Source organism: Accipiter gentilis, chromosome 5, assembly GCF_929443795.1.
Source record: "Accipiter gentilis chromosome 5, bAccGen1.1, whole genome shotgun sequence".
NCBI lineage: Eukaryota > Metazoa > Chordata > Aves > Accipitriformes > Accipitridae > Astur > Astur gentilis.
In genome coordinates, this window is record NC_064884.1 from 34,901,140 (window position 1) to 34,916,844 (window position 15,705).

The 15,705-nt window shown below is 36.1% G+C and overlaps 1 protein-coding gene across 11 annotated transcripts in view; it reads right to left on the bottom strand.

The window, feature by feature from the left end:
• STXBP5 (syntaxin binding protein 5) overlaps positions 1–15,705 on the bottom strand; it is a 118,579-nt gene that overhangs the window by 73,475 nt on the left and 29,399 nt on the right. For all 11 annotated transcript variants that reach the window (XM_049800577.1, XM_049800575.1, XM_049800569.1 and 8 more), the window contains exons 3-5: positions 13,763–13,844; positions 12,801–12,901; positions 367–501 (exon numbers count right to left, since the gene is read on the bottom strand). In XM_049800577.1, the coding sequence (XP_049656534.1) occupies positions 367–501; positions 12,801–12,901; positions 13,763–13,844 (318 nt within the window). The remainder of the gene's footprint in view (positions 1–366; positions 502–12,800; positions 12,902–13,762; positions 13,845–15,705) is intronic.

Below are 15,705 nucleotides of genomic sequence, written 5' to 3' on the forward strand. Positions count from 1 at the left end.
GAAGTGACATACCTGTCCAAGTACCAGCCACATCATATTTTAACATGTATTATTTTTCTAGTTCTTTATCACCACAGATAATGATTTTTATGTCTATTTTTATATTACCTATTTTGTCTATTTTTATGTCTATTCCAGGCACTATGATAAAATAGTGTTATAGACAGAAACATATATTAACACTTCACATTTATGAGAATAAAAAGTATTTACATGACTATTTACATATTTTGATCATGTATTTGGTGTAGTGAGACTAATATGGAGGCCACTGTAGGCAACAATGACATTTCTGCAACTGATATTAGTAACATCTGGGACACTTCTGTTCCCTCCCATCAACAGACAATACTTGCTTAAACTCACAGTTCAATGGCTTTATTCCACATGATGACATAGCCTGAGAGAGTAAATGATTCCACATTGACAATGTGAATGTTTCCTCTTTCGGTGCCCACATATAGCCATTTACTTTGGAAAGGCAGATGACAAAATGTTATCCTGAAAGAGAAAGCCACCAAAAAAGGAATTAAAGAAAAGTCTATCAGATATCTTACACTTCAAGGTCTACATTGCCAAAAAGTAGAAGAAAAACAATAGGCAAACAGGAAGAAATAAGACAAGTTACAGTCAGAGAAAAGTAGCAAAGCTGGTACATGACAAAAGCAAGAGATTCACAGACAATGTAAAAACTTAAATAAAAAAACAGAAAACAAGGTATTCAAAAACTATTAAGTCATTCAGCTAAAAATCACTCAGCCTCCTTTGAAAGTTATCATACTGATTGTACGTGCTCATGACTGCTGTCATTTTAAACTTAAAATACAATACTCCTATGTTATAAACTACAAATCTCCCTTTGAAATGTATCTAATTTCAAGTTTTAAATAACAAAGGATTTTTAGAAGTAGCCTTATGCAGATTATGTTGGTTTCAAGTGAGGAGACAAAGGCAGAAAATAAAGCATAAGAAATGTAAGTTTATATGTAACCCGAAGTATCCCATAAAAAGCAAACCTAAACCCAATCCTAAACAATTATAAAAGTCATTTTAAAAGTAGTTTATATTTGGGGCTACTACTTTACTTAAACCACATTTTAATTTTCTGCCTTATAGTTTTCTCTTCTGCTAGAAGGAAGTACCTGAACAAAACACAAAAGCTAATGCAGTTTGTACCAGCAGAGAACTCTTCTTTGATCATAGCTCCAGTGCAAATATTAGTATTTGAAAACTTGGTTATTTCTGTCCTCTTGGGTCCTGCTTATTGTTTATCATTTCTTCAAAACTGATAAGGAAATAATGTCTGTAGGAACTGAAGCTTCTAAAGTATCTGATTTTTTTCTATACAACAGAAATACTAACTTGAAATTAGAGTCTAGAAACTTTCTGGAAACTGTAAACTCTAAACCATTTTAATCTGACAGGGTCCAATATTGAAAGAAATTGCCAAGCTACTTGGACTATCAAACTTGGACTTTCAGAAATGTTTCAGTGATAAGGTAAAATAATTATTTAATGGAAATTTATTCTGTCAGCTCTAATCCTTAGCTTTACAGATTTTTTTATTCTTGTTTTCTCCCAGTTGGGCTCCCTTCTTGCCACATCCACGCATCACTTCACAAACCTGTTAATAAGTATTTATGCAAAGAACAGCTTTAGATCCTTTGCATTAGATGCTGTATATACACACTTAGCCTTTGCTTTTGTGCTGAAGTTAACAGCAGCAACGAAAAATAATTGCTAATGGCTGAAGAGATATTAATTTGTATTACAGGTTTCAAAAGTTAAAGCTTCTGTAGTAATACTACCTCGATCAAAAGTGTACTTTACTTTTTATATCACTAATTTCCTTCTAGTTAGGGAATGCAGCTTGCTCAAGCAAATCTTTAATTTATCCATTTTCTAACTTTCTTGATTTCTTGTGCTTAAATATTTAAGCCAAAAGGCTGCACTAACTTACTTTATTGAAGTTTCAGAGAAAAAGGACCATATACAAGATTTAAAATGCTTTTCCACCTCATTGAACTTTCAGAGGTTGTAGCATTCTTACTAAGCATAGTGATCTGCTGTCCTGGTTTCAGCTGGGATAGAGTTAACTGTCTTCCTAGTAGCTGGTACAGTGCTGTGTTTTGAGTTCAGTATGCAAAGAATGTTGATAACACTGATGTTTTCAGTTGTTGCCAAGTAGTGTTTAGACTGAAGTCAGGGATTTTCCAGCTTCTCATGCCCAGCCAGCGAGAAGGCTGGAGAGGCACAAGAAGTTGGCACAGGACACAACCAGGGCAGCTGACCCAAACTGGCCAACGGGGTATTCCATACCATGGGGTGTCACATCTAGTATAGGAACATGAGGGGGAGGAATTGCCTCTCTGGGGCTAGCTGGGCGTCAATCAGCAGGTGGTGAGCAATTGCACTGCACATCATTTGTACATTCCAATCCTTTTATTATTGCTGTTGTCGTTTTATTAGTGTTATCACTATTAATTTCTTTTCTGTTCTATTAAACTGTTCTTATCTCAACCCATGAGTTTTACTACTTTTCCTGATTTTCACCCCCATCCCACTGGGTGGGGCTAGGAGTGAGCGAGCAGCTACGTGGTGCTTAGTTGCTGGCTGGGGTTAAACCACAACAGATGCAAACACCAAAGGTTAAAGACTTGAGTTTCCCCAATGTCCTTGACAAAAAATATTTTACTGGAAGCTAAATCACATACATCTGTACACACGCTTCCTAGGCATGCCCCAAAACCTTACTGCCCAGCAACAGAGCTCTCCCACTACAAGCAGGTCATGGGGAAGGGGAAAGAGATGCAGCATGAAGACATAAAACCCTCAGCACCCTGCAACACCACAGCTTCTTTTTGTGCCAGGACTCCATGTGCCAGAAGCAGCTGACAGCCAGATCAGTTGGATCTAAAAACATGGCCTAGCAGCCAGAAATAATATTCAGGAGCAGGGTCATGGGCCTATCTGTCTTGATCTGGGAGTTAATATTGTCAATTATAGTTGTCCAACACTTTCATTACAAAACCCGATCTATTTCATTTAAAATTGGCCAAAATATAAGTTGGGGCTGCAACTTCGACTGCTATAGCAAAAAGACAACACTTAAAGAAGTGTCCAACTCCTCAATATTCTTGATACACTATTTGAATATGCAGCCATATTCAATTTGTCTCCTCTTTGCAAGTAAGATTAATTTTGTCAAGAGTTAGCAAGCAATGAAATGATTCCACACCAAAAATAAATTGAGTTCAACTAGTAACTTCACAAAATTATTACAAACTCTCAAAGGCAGGAGGTTGAAGAGACTTCAAAGTTGTTAAGTGTAGCCACATATAAAACAGGTTTCTTAACCTTATCCTTCAAAGTGTGCTTTTACCAGTCTTCTACAATCAGAAAAAAAAAAAAGTCTTGTATGATTTTTATAACCTAAAAAATATTCTTAGAACTTCCGTTTCACAGAACAACTGATGACTACTTAAATTCAAAAAGGAATTTGTCAGGCTGATCCTGCTATAATGAAAGAAGTCCCATTTCACCTTGAATGTGGCAAACATTCCTCCATTTGCAAACATAACCTAATTTGCTATTTATTTTCTTAATAGAAAAAGTACGTCTTCCAACTTTCAGAAATTCAATTATATTTTTGTCTAAAGTGATTCATTTCAGATAACTGCATTTATTTTCGCAATTTACAGAATAACACTTCCAACGTTAAAGTCCATGTACTGAGCTTCTCTCTCTTCAATTATTAAGGCTTCACCTTAAACTATGCAGTTTTTAAACAACATTGGAAATTCAGTGACACTATGACCATCTGAAGGACCAATGACAACATACTAGCATGTCAACATACAGGGTACATTCAGTGGCCTTGCTTGCTCCATTGAAAACTGAACTGAGGATTACAGGGATTCAAACTTGTTCTGGAGGATGGAAACAAAAGGTCAGGGTTGTCTTGGTGGTGAGGCAATACTTGCTGATTTAACACTTGGCCAAGGACAGCATATATATTTTTCTGAAAAATGCAGATTTTCCTTTCAGAAACCTTTCTGCCACCACAAGATTAGAATAATATACTCCATCCATAACATACTTTAAGATCAACAGAAGTGGAAGTTGCCATGTAATGCTCTGGCCGTTTCTCAAGCATTGTTCCCCCTCTCTCTCTACCCACAAATGGATACATACATAAATCTGGAAAATAGAATCAATTGTTGGGAACAGAGAGAAAAGACTACAGATAGACTTGCAAAATTTTTTTACTTGGGTTCAGTGTTTCTTGTGCACAAACCCCAACTGCCTGAAAACAGTAAAAGGCGGAGTATCATACTCTTCTTCTCCTGTATCAAGCCAGTCTGGTTAAAAATACTAGAACAGAAGCATGTATAAAAAAATAGACCAGTTTTGTGCATCTAAGGAGATAGGCTGGGACTGTCTCAGTCAGTGATCACAGAAAGCAGGCTTTTGCAGGTAGCTCTTTCATGGCACAACAGATTCCTCACATTATCTCCAAGGAAATTTCAGCTACATCAGTAAGTATAGTACATTTACCGAAGTAGACTGAACTTGCATTAGCATAATGCAAGTATTGTGCACAGCACTTTATTCCAAATATTTCACTTCCCTATACCTGTCAAAAGAAAAATCCCTTTATAGAAAAAAACCCAATGCCTTAAAGAGCTGTTTGGTTTTTTTAATCTGAAATCTACAGTATGATTTTAATATATGCTAACATCACTGCTAAAATGAGGTACTGTTATGGAACCCCAGAATAGTCAGGGTAGTTCCAAACTCTACTGTAGCTGTTCTTTTCCATAAGCATAAAATCTTCCTCCTCACTGCATAGATATTTGCAAAGCCACTCCTTCCCCTCTTGCCCTCTTCCAAAAAAAAAAAAATTTCAATTTTCTGTGAAATTAATTTGTAAGAGTTGAAGCAATAGTTCAAGAAAACAAAATTATATATTACATACAGTGGTACACTAGCAGTGGAAAACATTGATAAGAAAAGCCCTCAAAATATTTCTTGTTCTTACTGTACTTAAAATACAGTTTGTGCTGTTGCTTATGGGAGAGTATTAGCAGTGACAGGAGTCTTTAAAAAGTAATTTGTAAACCTACTGAAAGGATTTCCTTTCTTAACCACAGACCATGTGTCTTTTCTGATAATCTGTCAAAGTTAGTTAAGAAAAATCTTAATTGTGGTTTATTATAGTTATTATAGCAAGTGATAGTATTCCTTAAAGGAATTTCATTACAGAAATATCAAAGAATACAATTTATTAAATTAATGTAAGTCAAAGAATTAGGCATTTAAGGGAAATATTAAGTAAAAATGACAGGCTGATAACACCTGAGTGTATTATTATGACAACAGAAATCCTTCCAAATTAATCTTTACCTTTCCTTAGTCTACTTCATTATAAAGTATTCTATGTTCTTCAGAATTTTCCATTGTTTTAACAAAGCACAGTGACAAATACTTTCATGAATGACAAACACCGATTTTATTTTTAAGTCACTGAAACTATTTCTAGAACCTCAGGCTATCATTATAGGTCTGCAGTTACAGTAATTACACTAGCTGCTCAGGTCATCATTGTATAGATAAAAGAAAAGTTTTCTTAAGAGAAAAGTGTTGTTACCAAAGTTAAAATTCAGCCTACCTCTACCTTCAATCTTTCATGCGTTAGATAGCTTCTGAATTTTACATGGTGGCTGAAAAGTTTAATTTTTATGTTAGCCTAGACTCCATGTCCACAGTCTCTTGTCAAGTCTTCAATAGGCATAAAGAGTCAAGAGCCAGTGTCAGAATGACATACGGATGGAAGCAATCAGTGGCTATGGTTTTACCAGACTGCTGTAAGGGGTCTATTTCCAGACCTGGTAACTGCAATAAGCTTAAAATACCTACCTGTGCAAAAAAGGCCTGAAGGCGCAGAAGGCACATGCAGAGGGAGAATTCCTCTTCAATGCATCCCGAAAACTGTCCCCCCAAAAGACCATGTGGATAAATGCAGTATATTATAGAAACTGGATCAGGTACTTCAATTCCATTTAGATACCATAACAGCACTCCAAATAATGTTTCTCAAAATACGATCACTTGAAGGACTGCCTCTAAAGGCAGCTGAGAAGTACACGTTCAGTACCTAAGTTGTGGTGTACACTAGTGGTGTCAAGATGGAGTAATGGGGAAGCAAGAGCCAAGAACAGAAATAAAATTGTCACCACTGATGTGATCAATATTAGGGCCATATAGATCATTTTCCAGAAGGTGGCTCCAGTTTAGAGGTTTCTTAGGTACTGCAGGTATTTGTATTTTTACGTGTTCCTAATATATTTCACAGCTTACATATTCTTTCCTTTATGGAGTCATATTTCACCTCTCAAGATGGCTTTTCAAGCTTCAGTTGTACTTTACTCAGAAGGGGACTCCACATTTTTATTTATACACAAACAGAAAAGGGCTGCTTCACTTCTTGTAGTGATGACAAAAGACCAAAGCACACATTCCTTTTGAGTTGATTTGAAAACTAAGAAAATTTTTCAATACTGAAGAAATGCCCACCAAATACCCTAAATATTTGAGGATCTCTTAGCACTGAAAATCCTCTGCACTACATGTTTGTGAACTCCTCCTGTTGGTATATCTGACATGACTCAAAAAGTAACCAGACTTTTGGCATCAGAAAAAACTTGGGTAGCTTGCTCTAACACACACAATTCAGGCTGAACATTTCATCTGGGAAGTCACATACCACAACTTAAAAAAACTGGTCATGTGAGAGATGCAGCTTTTCCACAGGAGACAGAAGAATTATGCCCATCACTGATGGAGAAAAGTCTGTCAGGCAGGCTGGGCGTAAAGACTAGAGGTCAAATTCTGCCCAGGAACATGGCAGTTGGCCATTATGTGCCTCATACCACTGTGAAAGTCATCAGCGTTCAAGGAAAACAGCTAATGGACAATGGAGATAGTTTTTTAAAAACTGTTTCTTAGAAACCAGAAATCTCAGAGTAATAGGTAATAGTAATAGCACTTCAGTTCTGCCTCAGTGCCAAAGGCAGCAGAAGGCAACTGATGGAACTGCAGTTCCATCAACTGCACTGACACATGGGGCTTCGCACGCATGCACAGCCTCAAGAAAATGTTTTTCAAAGGAATCTGATCTTGCATGAAAAACACGTTCATACCTACAGCAAATCCAGACAGTCAAGAAGTTCATTTTCTCCTGCTAACTTCTTGAAACAAGATAAAACTTCTTCTAATTACATCTAGTGGATCACCACCAAGTAACATTTTTAAGTCCACCAGATAAAAGAAGGCTTTATATGACATCATAAAGGCAAGCAGACCCAGTGATCATTTCCTTTTACTCTCAAGAAAACCAGTTTAAAAAGTGTAAAAAACCCAAACTTAGTTATGTGTGAAAAACTTAGTTATGTCGTATATTAAACCTGTACTTGGCATATCACTGACACTGCAAAGGGTCCAAATATTTAACTTCTCAGAAGTGTGGTTTGATATGCATCTGTAATCCTTCTGTTAGTTATACTATAATCCTACCCCAAAATGCACAGGGCAAAGGGGATAAGGGCAGCCCTTAAAGGCTGGAAATGAAACACTGATACTGATACACAGAAAGTGGAGGAAAACACCATGAACAATATCTATCATCACCTGCTCTCACAGGCAAGAAAAGCTGTATGTCCTTCTGCTATCCACAAAGTGGCAGAATTGGTCAGTTTATAAATTCAGTGAGGTAGGAGGAAAAATTGTCTCACAACCAATGTCTGCTAATGCACAGGCTGGGGACAAAGTTACAGTATCTAAAAAGGTAAGGTATGTGTCATAATAAAAGTTAAAACTCTTGTTTATTAATAAGTAGTAAATACAAGTGGGATTTTTCACTCACTATAGACAGAGTTTGTGTTTTAAACACAATGCTACAGTTGCTATTTAGAGCAGGGTACAAAACAAGCAACATTTAAAGCATGATTTTGTCACCTTGAATTGTGCAGTTTAACATTGAGGAAAACTATTTAAATGCCACAGCAAAAAAATTGACATATTAAAAATTAAACTGCTATCAATCCATTCAGTGATCGATATGCAAAGTACACATACACACTAAACACTCAGTTCTATTTTGATGCTATGATTCTGGTTCTTGTCTTTATGCTAAGTCACAAAGCAAGTAAACTAGTTCTTTTGGCATTAGAACAGGGAATCTTAGCTCAGTAAGGGTGCAAGTCTTGGATAACTAAACAAATTTTTTCATTCTTGTACGTAAAGCTGATTGGTTTGGGTTTGCAGCAAAGGAGACAAATTAGTCAACCCATACCACTTTTTCTTTTTTTTTTTTTTTTAATCAAGTTAGTCTGTCACTTGACCATCTCAGATTGGTTCTGTGAAAGTCCCTGGCTCATTAGTGATGTGTGTTTGACCTTTCACACCCGACCTTAGATCAGCACAAAGATTAGTAGTTCTTGCATGGCAAGGACACTAAAGCCAGATTGGATATCCATCTCACAACATGCTTTCAATAAGAAGTGTTAACTGTGCTTATTTCAGAGTTAATCTAGCCTAACATGAACATTTGCTATTAAGTCAAAACACATTTGACATGAGGCTTGCATTACATATGAGCACACAACAATTTTATTATGTGTAGGATATTTATACAGGTATGTAGATGACAGAGAAACTACATTGTGATACACTGAAGAAGTCTTAGAGAAGTACAAAACCTAGGATACTAAATACATTCACACACTGAATTGTGTGTTCTGCAAAGAGGTACTACACTTAACTTGCATGACAAGTCATGCAAGCAACCCCTCCCATGTAAACATCATGCATTTTTTTCCTGGTCCCTAAACACTGCTTCCCACAGTCAAGGAACAGTGGCCAAGCTTAGCATGACATTGGTTTAATATCTTCTAACTTTTATTTGGTAACTAGAACATGAAGCAGCTGCAAAACCCACACAAATGCAACAGGAACAAAAGGCTAGAAAACTTGCAAAACAAGCTAGTTTTGCACTGTGCTTCTGACATCCATCAGTAATTTCAAACAGATTTGTTATACATGAAAAACTTCATCAATCACCAGTTCAGAAGACTTGCTTCAAATTACTAACCATCACTGGTACAAAAGGCAGTCAAGAGCTATGAATCTCTTAAATGGCCAGTTTCTTATCTACAGATCCTTATTTAAAGATTAACAGAAAGCAGCATCTTTAAAGACTCTTGGCCACTACTTTTAAAGAAAAGTTTTGCTCAAATCTAAGAAGCTGCAAGTTACCCAATGAAGATGCTTTCCACAGCTCAGAACAAAGTCTGTAATGGGCATAGAATTATTTTAAAAGAAAAAGCAACTCTTTCTCACCACTCTATTCTTAAAATTCATGGCTAGAAAAGCAAGAATTCACAACACTTTCCAGTCATATACTGGAGACTGCATTCTGAATTAGTTCACAGGTAACTTAATACTCCAATTTTCAGGTTAGTATACAAAATACTTAGACACGACACAAGCATTTATACACAAGCTATGTCTAGTTTTTATTCCTTATTTGAAAGATTTTCAAAACAGGCCTGAAAACAAGCTAGACAAACTAGATTACCAATAGGAGAAACAGATATGAAATCTAGAAATTGCGTTAACTATTGGGCAGTAATTCTTCCATACAGCTAAAAGCAGGGAATTTGCCAGAGCTGGTAAAAGGCTGTGCCAGGAGAATACAGAATTCATTAACAAGTTATAGCCTTATTTATTTTTTCAAATTTTATTAATTTTTTTTTTAAAACATAGTTCAAGAATAGTTTAAGACCAGAATGTCCTTTAATCTGGGTAGCTAACTGCTACAGTTCTCTGTGCTACAAACAACCTTCTAGTTCACATTTAACCCTTACATGTTAAACTCTGATTTGGAAACAAAACCTGAATACAAATTGGCCTGTGACATGTTGAGGTCAACTCATATTAAAGAGGACCCAAATACCGCTTTTCCTCAGTGTCAACACACTTCCAGCTAATCCCAATCAGGTATATAATTTTAAACCTTAGCATCTACAGAGTCCTAGAGCAAATAATGAATAACTGGAATAGTTGCTTCAGTCACATAGTAACATTTAGCTTTGGTTCCCCTCCAAGGACTTTTTTTCCAGTTTAACTTATTTATTTTTTACCCAAACCGATTTCCAAGATACTGAAGTTCCCTACACAAGCTGGCAAATTAAACTATCATTAGAGAAGATATTGCTACAAGGCTTTGTTGTAGTATTTAATATTTAAATAATTCCTGTTTGAGAAGTTAGTTATCCTTATGCGCAACTCTTAATTGCACAGCATAAATTATTTAAAAGGTTTTATTAATTAGATATCTAACAACTTAGCACTTGTAAATTGAGAAGACCAAGTTTTATTCATGAATGCTTTTCTCAACAAACTTAGTAGTTAATATACATCATGCAACTGACCTAAGCAAAGCCCAATTACTTCAAATTCACATAACATATCAAACCTACTAGGTATAATTCATTACTAAGAACTCTTCATGTTAAAGACACCTATTCAGAATTATTCAACAGTGAATTTGTGCAATTCTCTAAAGTTCAAAATCAAAATAATTCCCTAGTAATGAGATTACACTTTATTTTATAAAGCTTTATTTTATAAACTAGTCAAAAGAAAACAGAATATTTGAAAACAGTTATCAGTCATGCAGCATGACTTAAGTGGCTATGACAATGTATGGTTCTGGGATCTTAAGTGTTCTGGCTACTTCTGTATGCTATTATAATGGATACTTTAAGATTAAAATTACCAGAAGAACAAGCCCTTGTCTCAAACTGTACCTTCACCACTCTTGGTAACTATGGTGCTCTCATTACCTATTTCAGCACAGCACAGGTTTTCCTGGAAAAAAATCAGTATTCTGTCCAAAATTAATAACAATACAACTGCTGAAGTGACATGAGTGACCTTGACTCCTTTCTACCTCCACCCCTCTTTCTGGTATGAGTACACACATTGAACTCCCTGTGACTGGTTTTGCTAGTGAGAACACCACATTTAGAAGAAAAGCATGGTTTAAAACTTCCACTCTTTTTAACCAAAGATATCTATATACCTAAGACTCTAAGCCAGCTTCCAACAGATTTGCACACAATCAGAATCACCACCTCAGATACCTATTTTAAAGCATTAGATAAAAGCCAATGTCCAAGTGTGGTTTCAGGCTGCAAATCTGAATTTTATATTGACACTTAAATAGATGCTGAGGTAAAAGAAAAGTCATTTAAGAAAGAAGGGGGAGAAAATTTGGTTTGTATACACCACTGCATTCTATAGTTGACAATCCTAGCTGAACTAGAGGTTGCGAAGTGCATTTCTTTCCATTTGACTTTTATGCTGCAAAAAGGAACGCCATCACTCCCTTGGGGCAGAGAATTCTGCACTGTCAGAGCTTTCTGTTTTCTGCATAACAATTTGAATCACAGAATGGTTTGTGACTGAAAGGGCCTTTAAAGACCATTTTGTCCAATCCACCTGCTGTGGGCAGGGACATCTTTCACTACCTTAGGTTGCTCAGAGCCTCATCCAACCTGACCTTGAACACTTCCAGGGATAGGGCATCCACAACTTCTCTGGGCAACCTGTTCCAGCGCCTCACAGTGAAGAATTTCTTCCTTCTATCTAATCTAAACCTACCCTCTTTCAGTTTAAAACCACTACGCCTTGTCCTATCCTTACAGGCCCTGGTAAAGTTTATGCACAGCAATCATAGAAACAACCTCAAAAGAAACTTAGAATCACTTATTACTCTACCCCCCCAAAAAACCCAGTAATGTGCATTTATGTTATTGCTGATAAATTTGTTTATAACCTGCTCTTTAAAACAACAAGGTTACTCCATAACACACCCAACAGTCTGTTTAGCACTTTGTATGACATTACATTAGAAAATTTTACATAAATATTTAACTTAACTCTTTCTATTGCTACCTGTTACTTAAAGCTTATTACTTCCTGCCCTATTCAGAGGTACAAGTCACAGATTATTCTGTGTTCTTATAGTATCCTTTGAGCTCCCCAAGCAGTCCATTTCTGAAACACACTGCTCGAAAGTAGACATAGCATTCCAGTTGAGACTTCACCCATACTGGAAAAGAAGGGCCACTTCCCAAAGGGGTTAGGATTACTTGTTATTTAAAAAAAAAAAAAAAAGGACACTTTTCTGCAGAAATTTAGTCAACTGACTTTTAGATTAAATTTCTAAAACTTCTCCCTAGCTTGCTTACAATGCTCTTACTTGAGTCTCAAAATTGTTAGTTAAAAATGCATATTTTTTTCTGCTTCTGATACATACAGTGGCTCTAACACTGCAGAATTATGATTTGTCATCAAGGGGAGAAAAATTTCCAATTAAAAAATTGAACTAGTTTTCCTGTTGTCTTGTTGGTGCACACACATACACTTTCTTCTGTTCCAAAATTCCTTTGGAGACATACACTGAAGGTCTTCTATCCCTCCATGTTTTAAAGATGGGAAAATTGATGTTCAGCAATGCAATATGCAAAGTGATAGAAAAGTCATTTCAGTTTAGGTCACTAGTGTGTCTGCTCACAAGGACTTTGGGCCCTAACAGCCTGCAACTCAAATCCAATGTAAATCCAGTTTTAATTATTTAACAAGTTATGAATTGGACTACATTAAGAAATCGGATCTTACAATAGCACACAGTGTGATGGTAAGGGGCAAAGCAATAATAATCCAATCCCTACCGTTCTCGGTTAAATTTGAGTGAATGAAGTATAGCAGGTCTCTTCTGACGCAAGTTCCAGAGGTGTAAGGTATCATCAGCCAAGGCACTCACAAGAGCTCCCTATAAGAAAGAAAAAGTTTGTCAACTTATTTTCGTAATCCTAGTAACAGCATATCATCATTATAATGGTAATATATTACATGTTTGCTACCAGGATGAAAAAAAATATTTATAAGCATGCGCATCAACACCATAGTGCAGATAAATTCTAAGTAGTAGTAATGAGTTAAGTGATGTCATTTAGCTTACCCACATTTGGTTCAGTGCTATACTGAGGGGTAATGGGGCAGAAGCAGCTTTTTCCAGTGTGGGCACGTTAGTTCCCTCATGCCCACCTCTGTAGAGAAATTAAGCAATGAACTCAACTGCTAATATCTATGTGCTGACAAAACTAGTGAAGTTTGACTTCACCATTCCTCTGAGCTAGAAGTCCCTCTACAAATCTGGCCCCAGCTAGCTCAAGAACAGCACTGCTGTCAGATCTCAGCTGCTACACCCCTAGAAAAAACACACCTGAAATTACTGGGGGATCAGATTAGAGATCATTCTTCCCCACTCACATCTAAAACAGTACCGCCATCAAAATAAAATTAACTACATACTGAAACTGTTAGTACTATTGAAAATGTACTTTACTACTTCAAGAGATAACTTAACGTTCAATGACATAAATAAATATTCCAAGGAAAAAAGTTCTTGCTTATAGCAAAGGAGTACTCTAGAGACAAATATACATTCAGCAGTTAGTCAAGCATTTTCTAAAATTAAAAAAGGCAATTTATTTATAATTGTTATCACTGTGCACCATTCATGCTAAGAGTCACTTGTGTCAGTTGATTTTGATGCTTGCTTAATGAGAAATTGAAAAAATACACTCTGTATCTTCTCTGAATTATGGAATATGTACATCCTTTTACTAACCTCGTTAATCAGGAACTGAAGCTGGATTACTGCAGCTCCACTGTCATGTTGACAGTAGCATTCAACTCCTGGCCGACCAAAGCTGGAATTGGTACCATTAAGGAATAATTGTTGTATGTAACAGGAAAAAAAAAAACAACCACTAACCACCATAACCAGCATTGTCACTATAACTAATATCACATTCAAACAGATTAACGTCCTGCTTCTAGCTAGTGCATTCAACGTATTTAACCACATAGATATGATTGATCACCAAAAAAAGTCATTTATAAACACCACAAAGTAACACAAAGAAGTTAAAAGGTCCATCTTATTTTTCCCCATGGAATACAAAAATTGTGTGTAACTGCTTAACTTATAGTTAAGGGATTCTTCATCAATGAGAACATGACGGAGAATGATGAAGCAGTTATTTTAGTAGTGTTAAATATCAGGACTAGTATAGAGGGAAGTTAATCTAAATAAGCATCATAATCAAATTATCACATTTTTCAAGTGCTAAAGGAGCTTTTTCTCCTTTTTAAACACTACTTAACAGATGAAAAGAGCTGAATAAGGCAAGGCATGTTAAAAAAAAAATCTGCTGTGACCGAGATAAAAAGATCAGTAGCCAAAATACAGAGGAGTCAATGGGAAATTATGTATAACATAAATTTCCGGGATCTCTGTATCAAGACTTCCTGGTTTCACACCAACTATGAGATAACAAAAGCTTGTTCATTTTCCCCTCTCACACATAAATTAGTCCTATACTTCCATAATGAATATCTAAGAGAAACAGAAGCAACCAGATTCTTTCAGTTCTCCATAGCCGATTCATTTATTAGTAGCAAAGATTCTGTATTTCAAACACGGTTTTCCCCTTTCTTCTGATACAAAATTAAGGAAATCTCCAACCTCTATGAGACAGAGCAGAAATAACACAAGTCCAGATGAATTATGCAAAGCAGTCACTATTTCATCATTATAGTATGCCCAGGGTTTCTGGAATACACTTTGTCAAAGAGCTTAACACCTCTTGTTTTAAAGAGGCACCTTAGTTTTTGGAAGAAAGGAAATCATTACAAGCACGTACGCAAAACAGGGAATACAGAGTACAATTTGTTCTCTCAGTATACACTAGAAATTAATAAAACAGTATAATTCTCACCCATTCTGCGAGTTTTCCATTTACTGAGAAATTGTCAATCAAAACCAAAGTGGACACAAATACTCTTAAAAAATATATGCATTCACACTAGAGACAGTTGAAAGGCTGAAGAGACTTAATAGGTTGCATGAAAATCAAGACTCAAACACATCTCCTGCTCAGCCTCTAAACTGGCAACATAAAATGTAAGTAGAAGTACAATGAGAACAAGTCTGCTTCAACACACCGCAATATTTTAACTTTTAAACTTCAATCACGTTCTTCTAGACATCCATAGCATAACATCCAGCTAAGTGATGAGATATATACTAAACAGATGTTGATATATACTAAGCAGATGTTGAATAATCCAGCAAACTTAATACCAGCTTTCTTCCTCAAACAGTATTAGCAATTTAATTTTGTTCTGGTATGGAAGGGCTTAAAGAGCCAGCTTGCCTCACCTGTTTTTTCCTTGTATTTTAAATTCTTATCAATATGTTTCCTGCATTCCACTGAGTTTATAGCTTTAAAAAAAAAAAAAAAAAGACAGAGCTTACAACTTGGGGGGGTTGGGAGGGGGAGGAGGGGGATGTTTGTCCCCATAAATGATACCTTCCTACACAGATTCAGAATACTTTTAACGTAAAATCATTGCTTTTGCATTAACTATGGATTGACTACACAAATTGCCAGATTGGAAAAAATTTCCCCACGGGGAATAACAGACATTTCAGAACAGACTTGCTTCAGCCTTGCTCATGCTTTTGCATTCACTTGAATTAATAATTATTTGCAGAAATAGACAAGA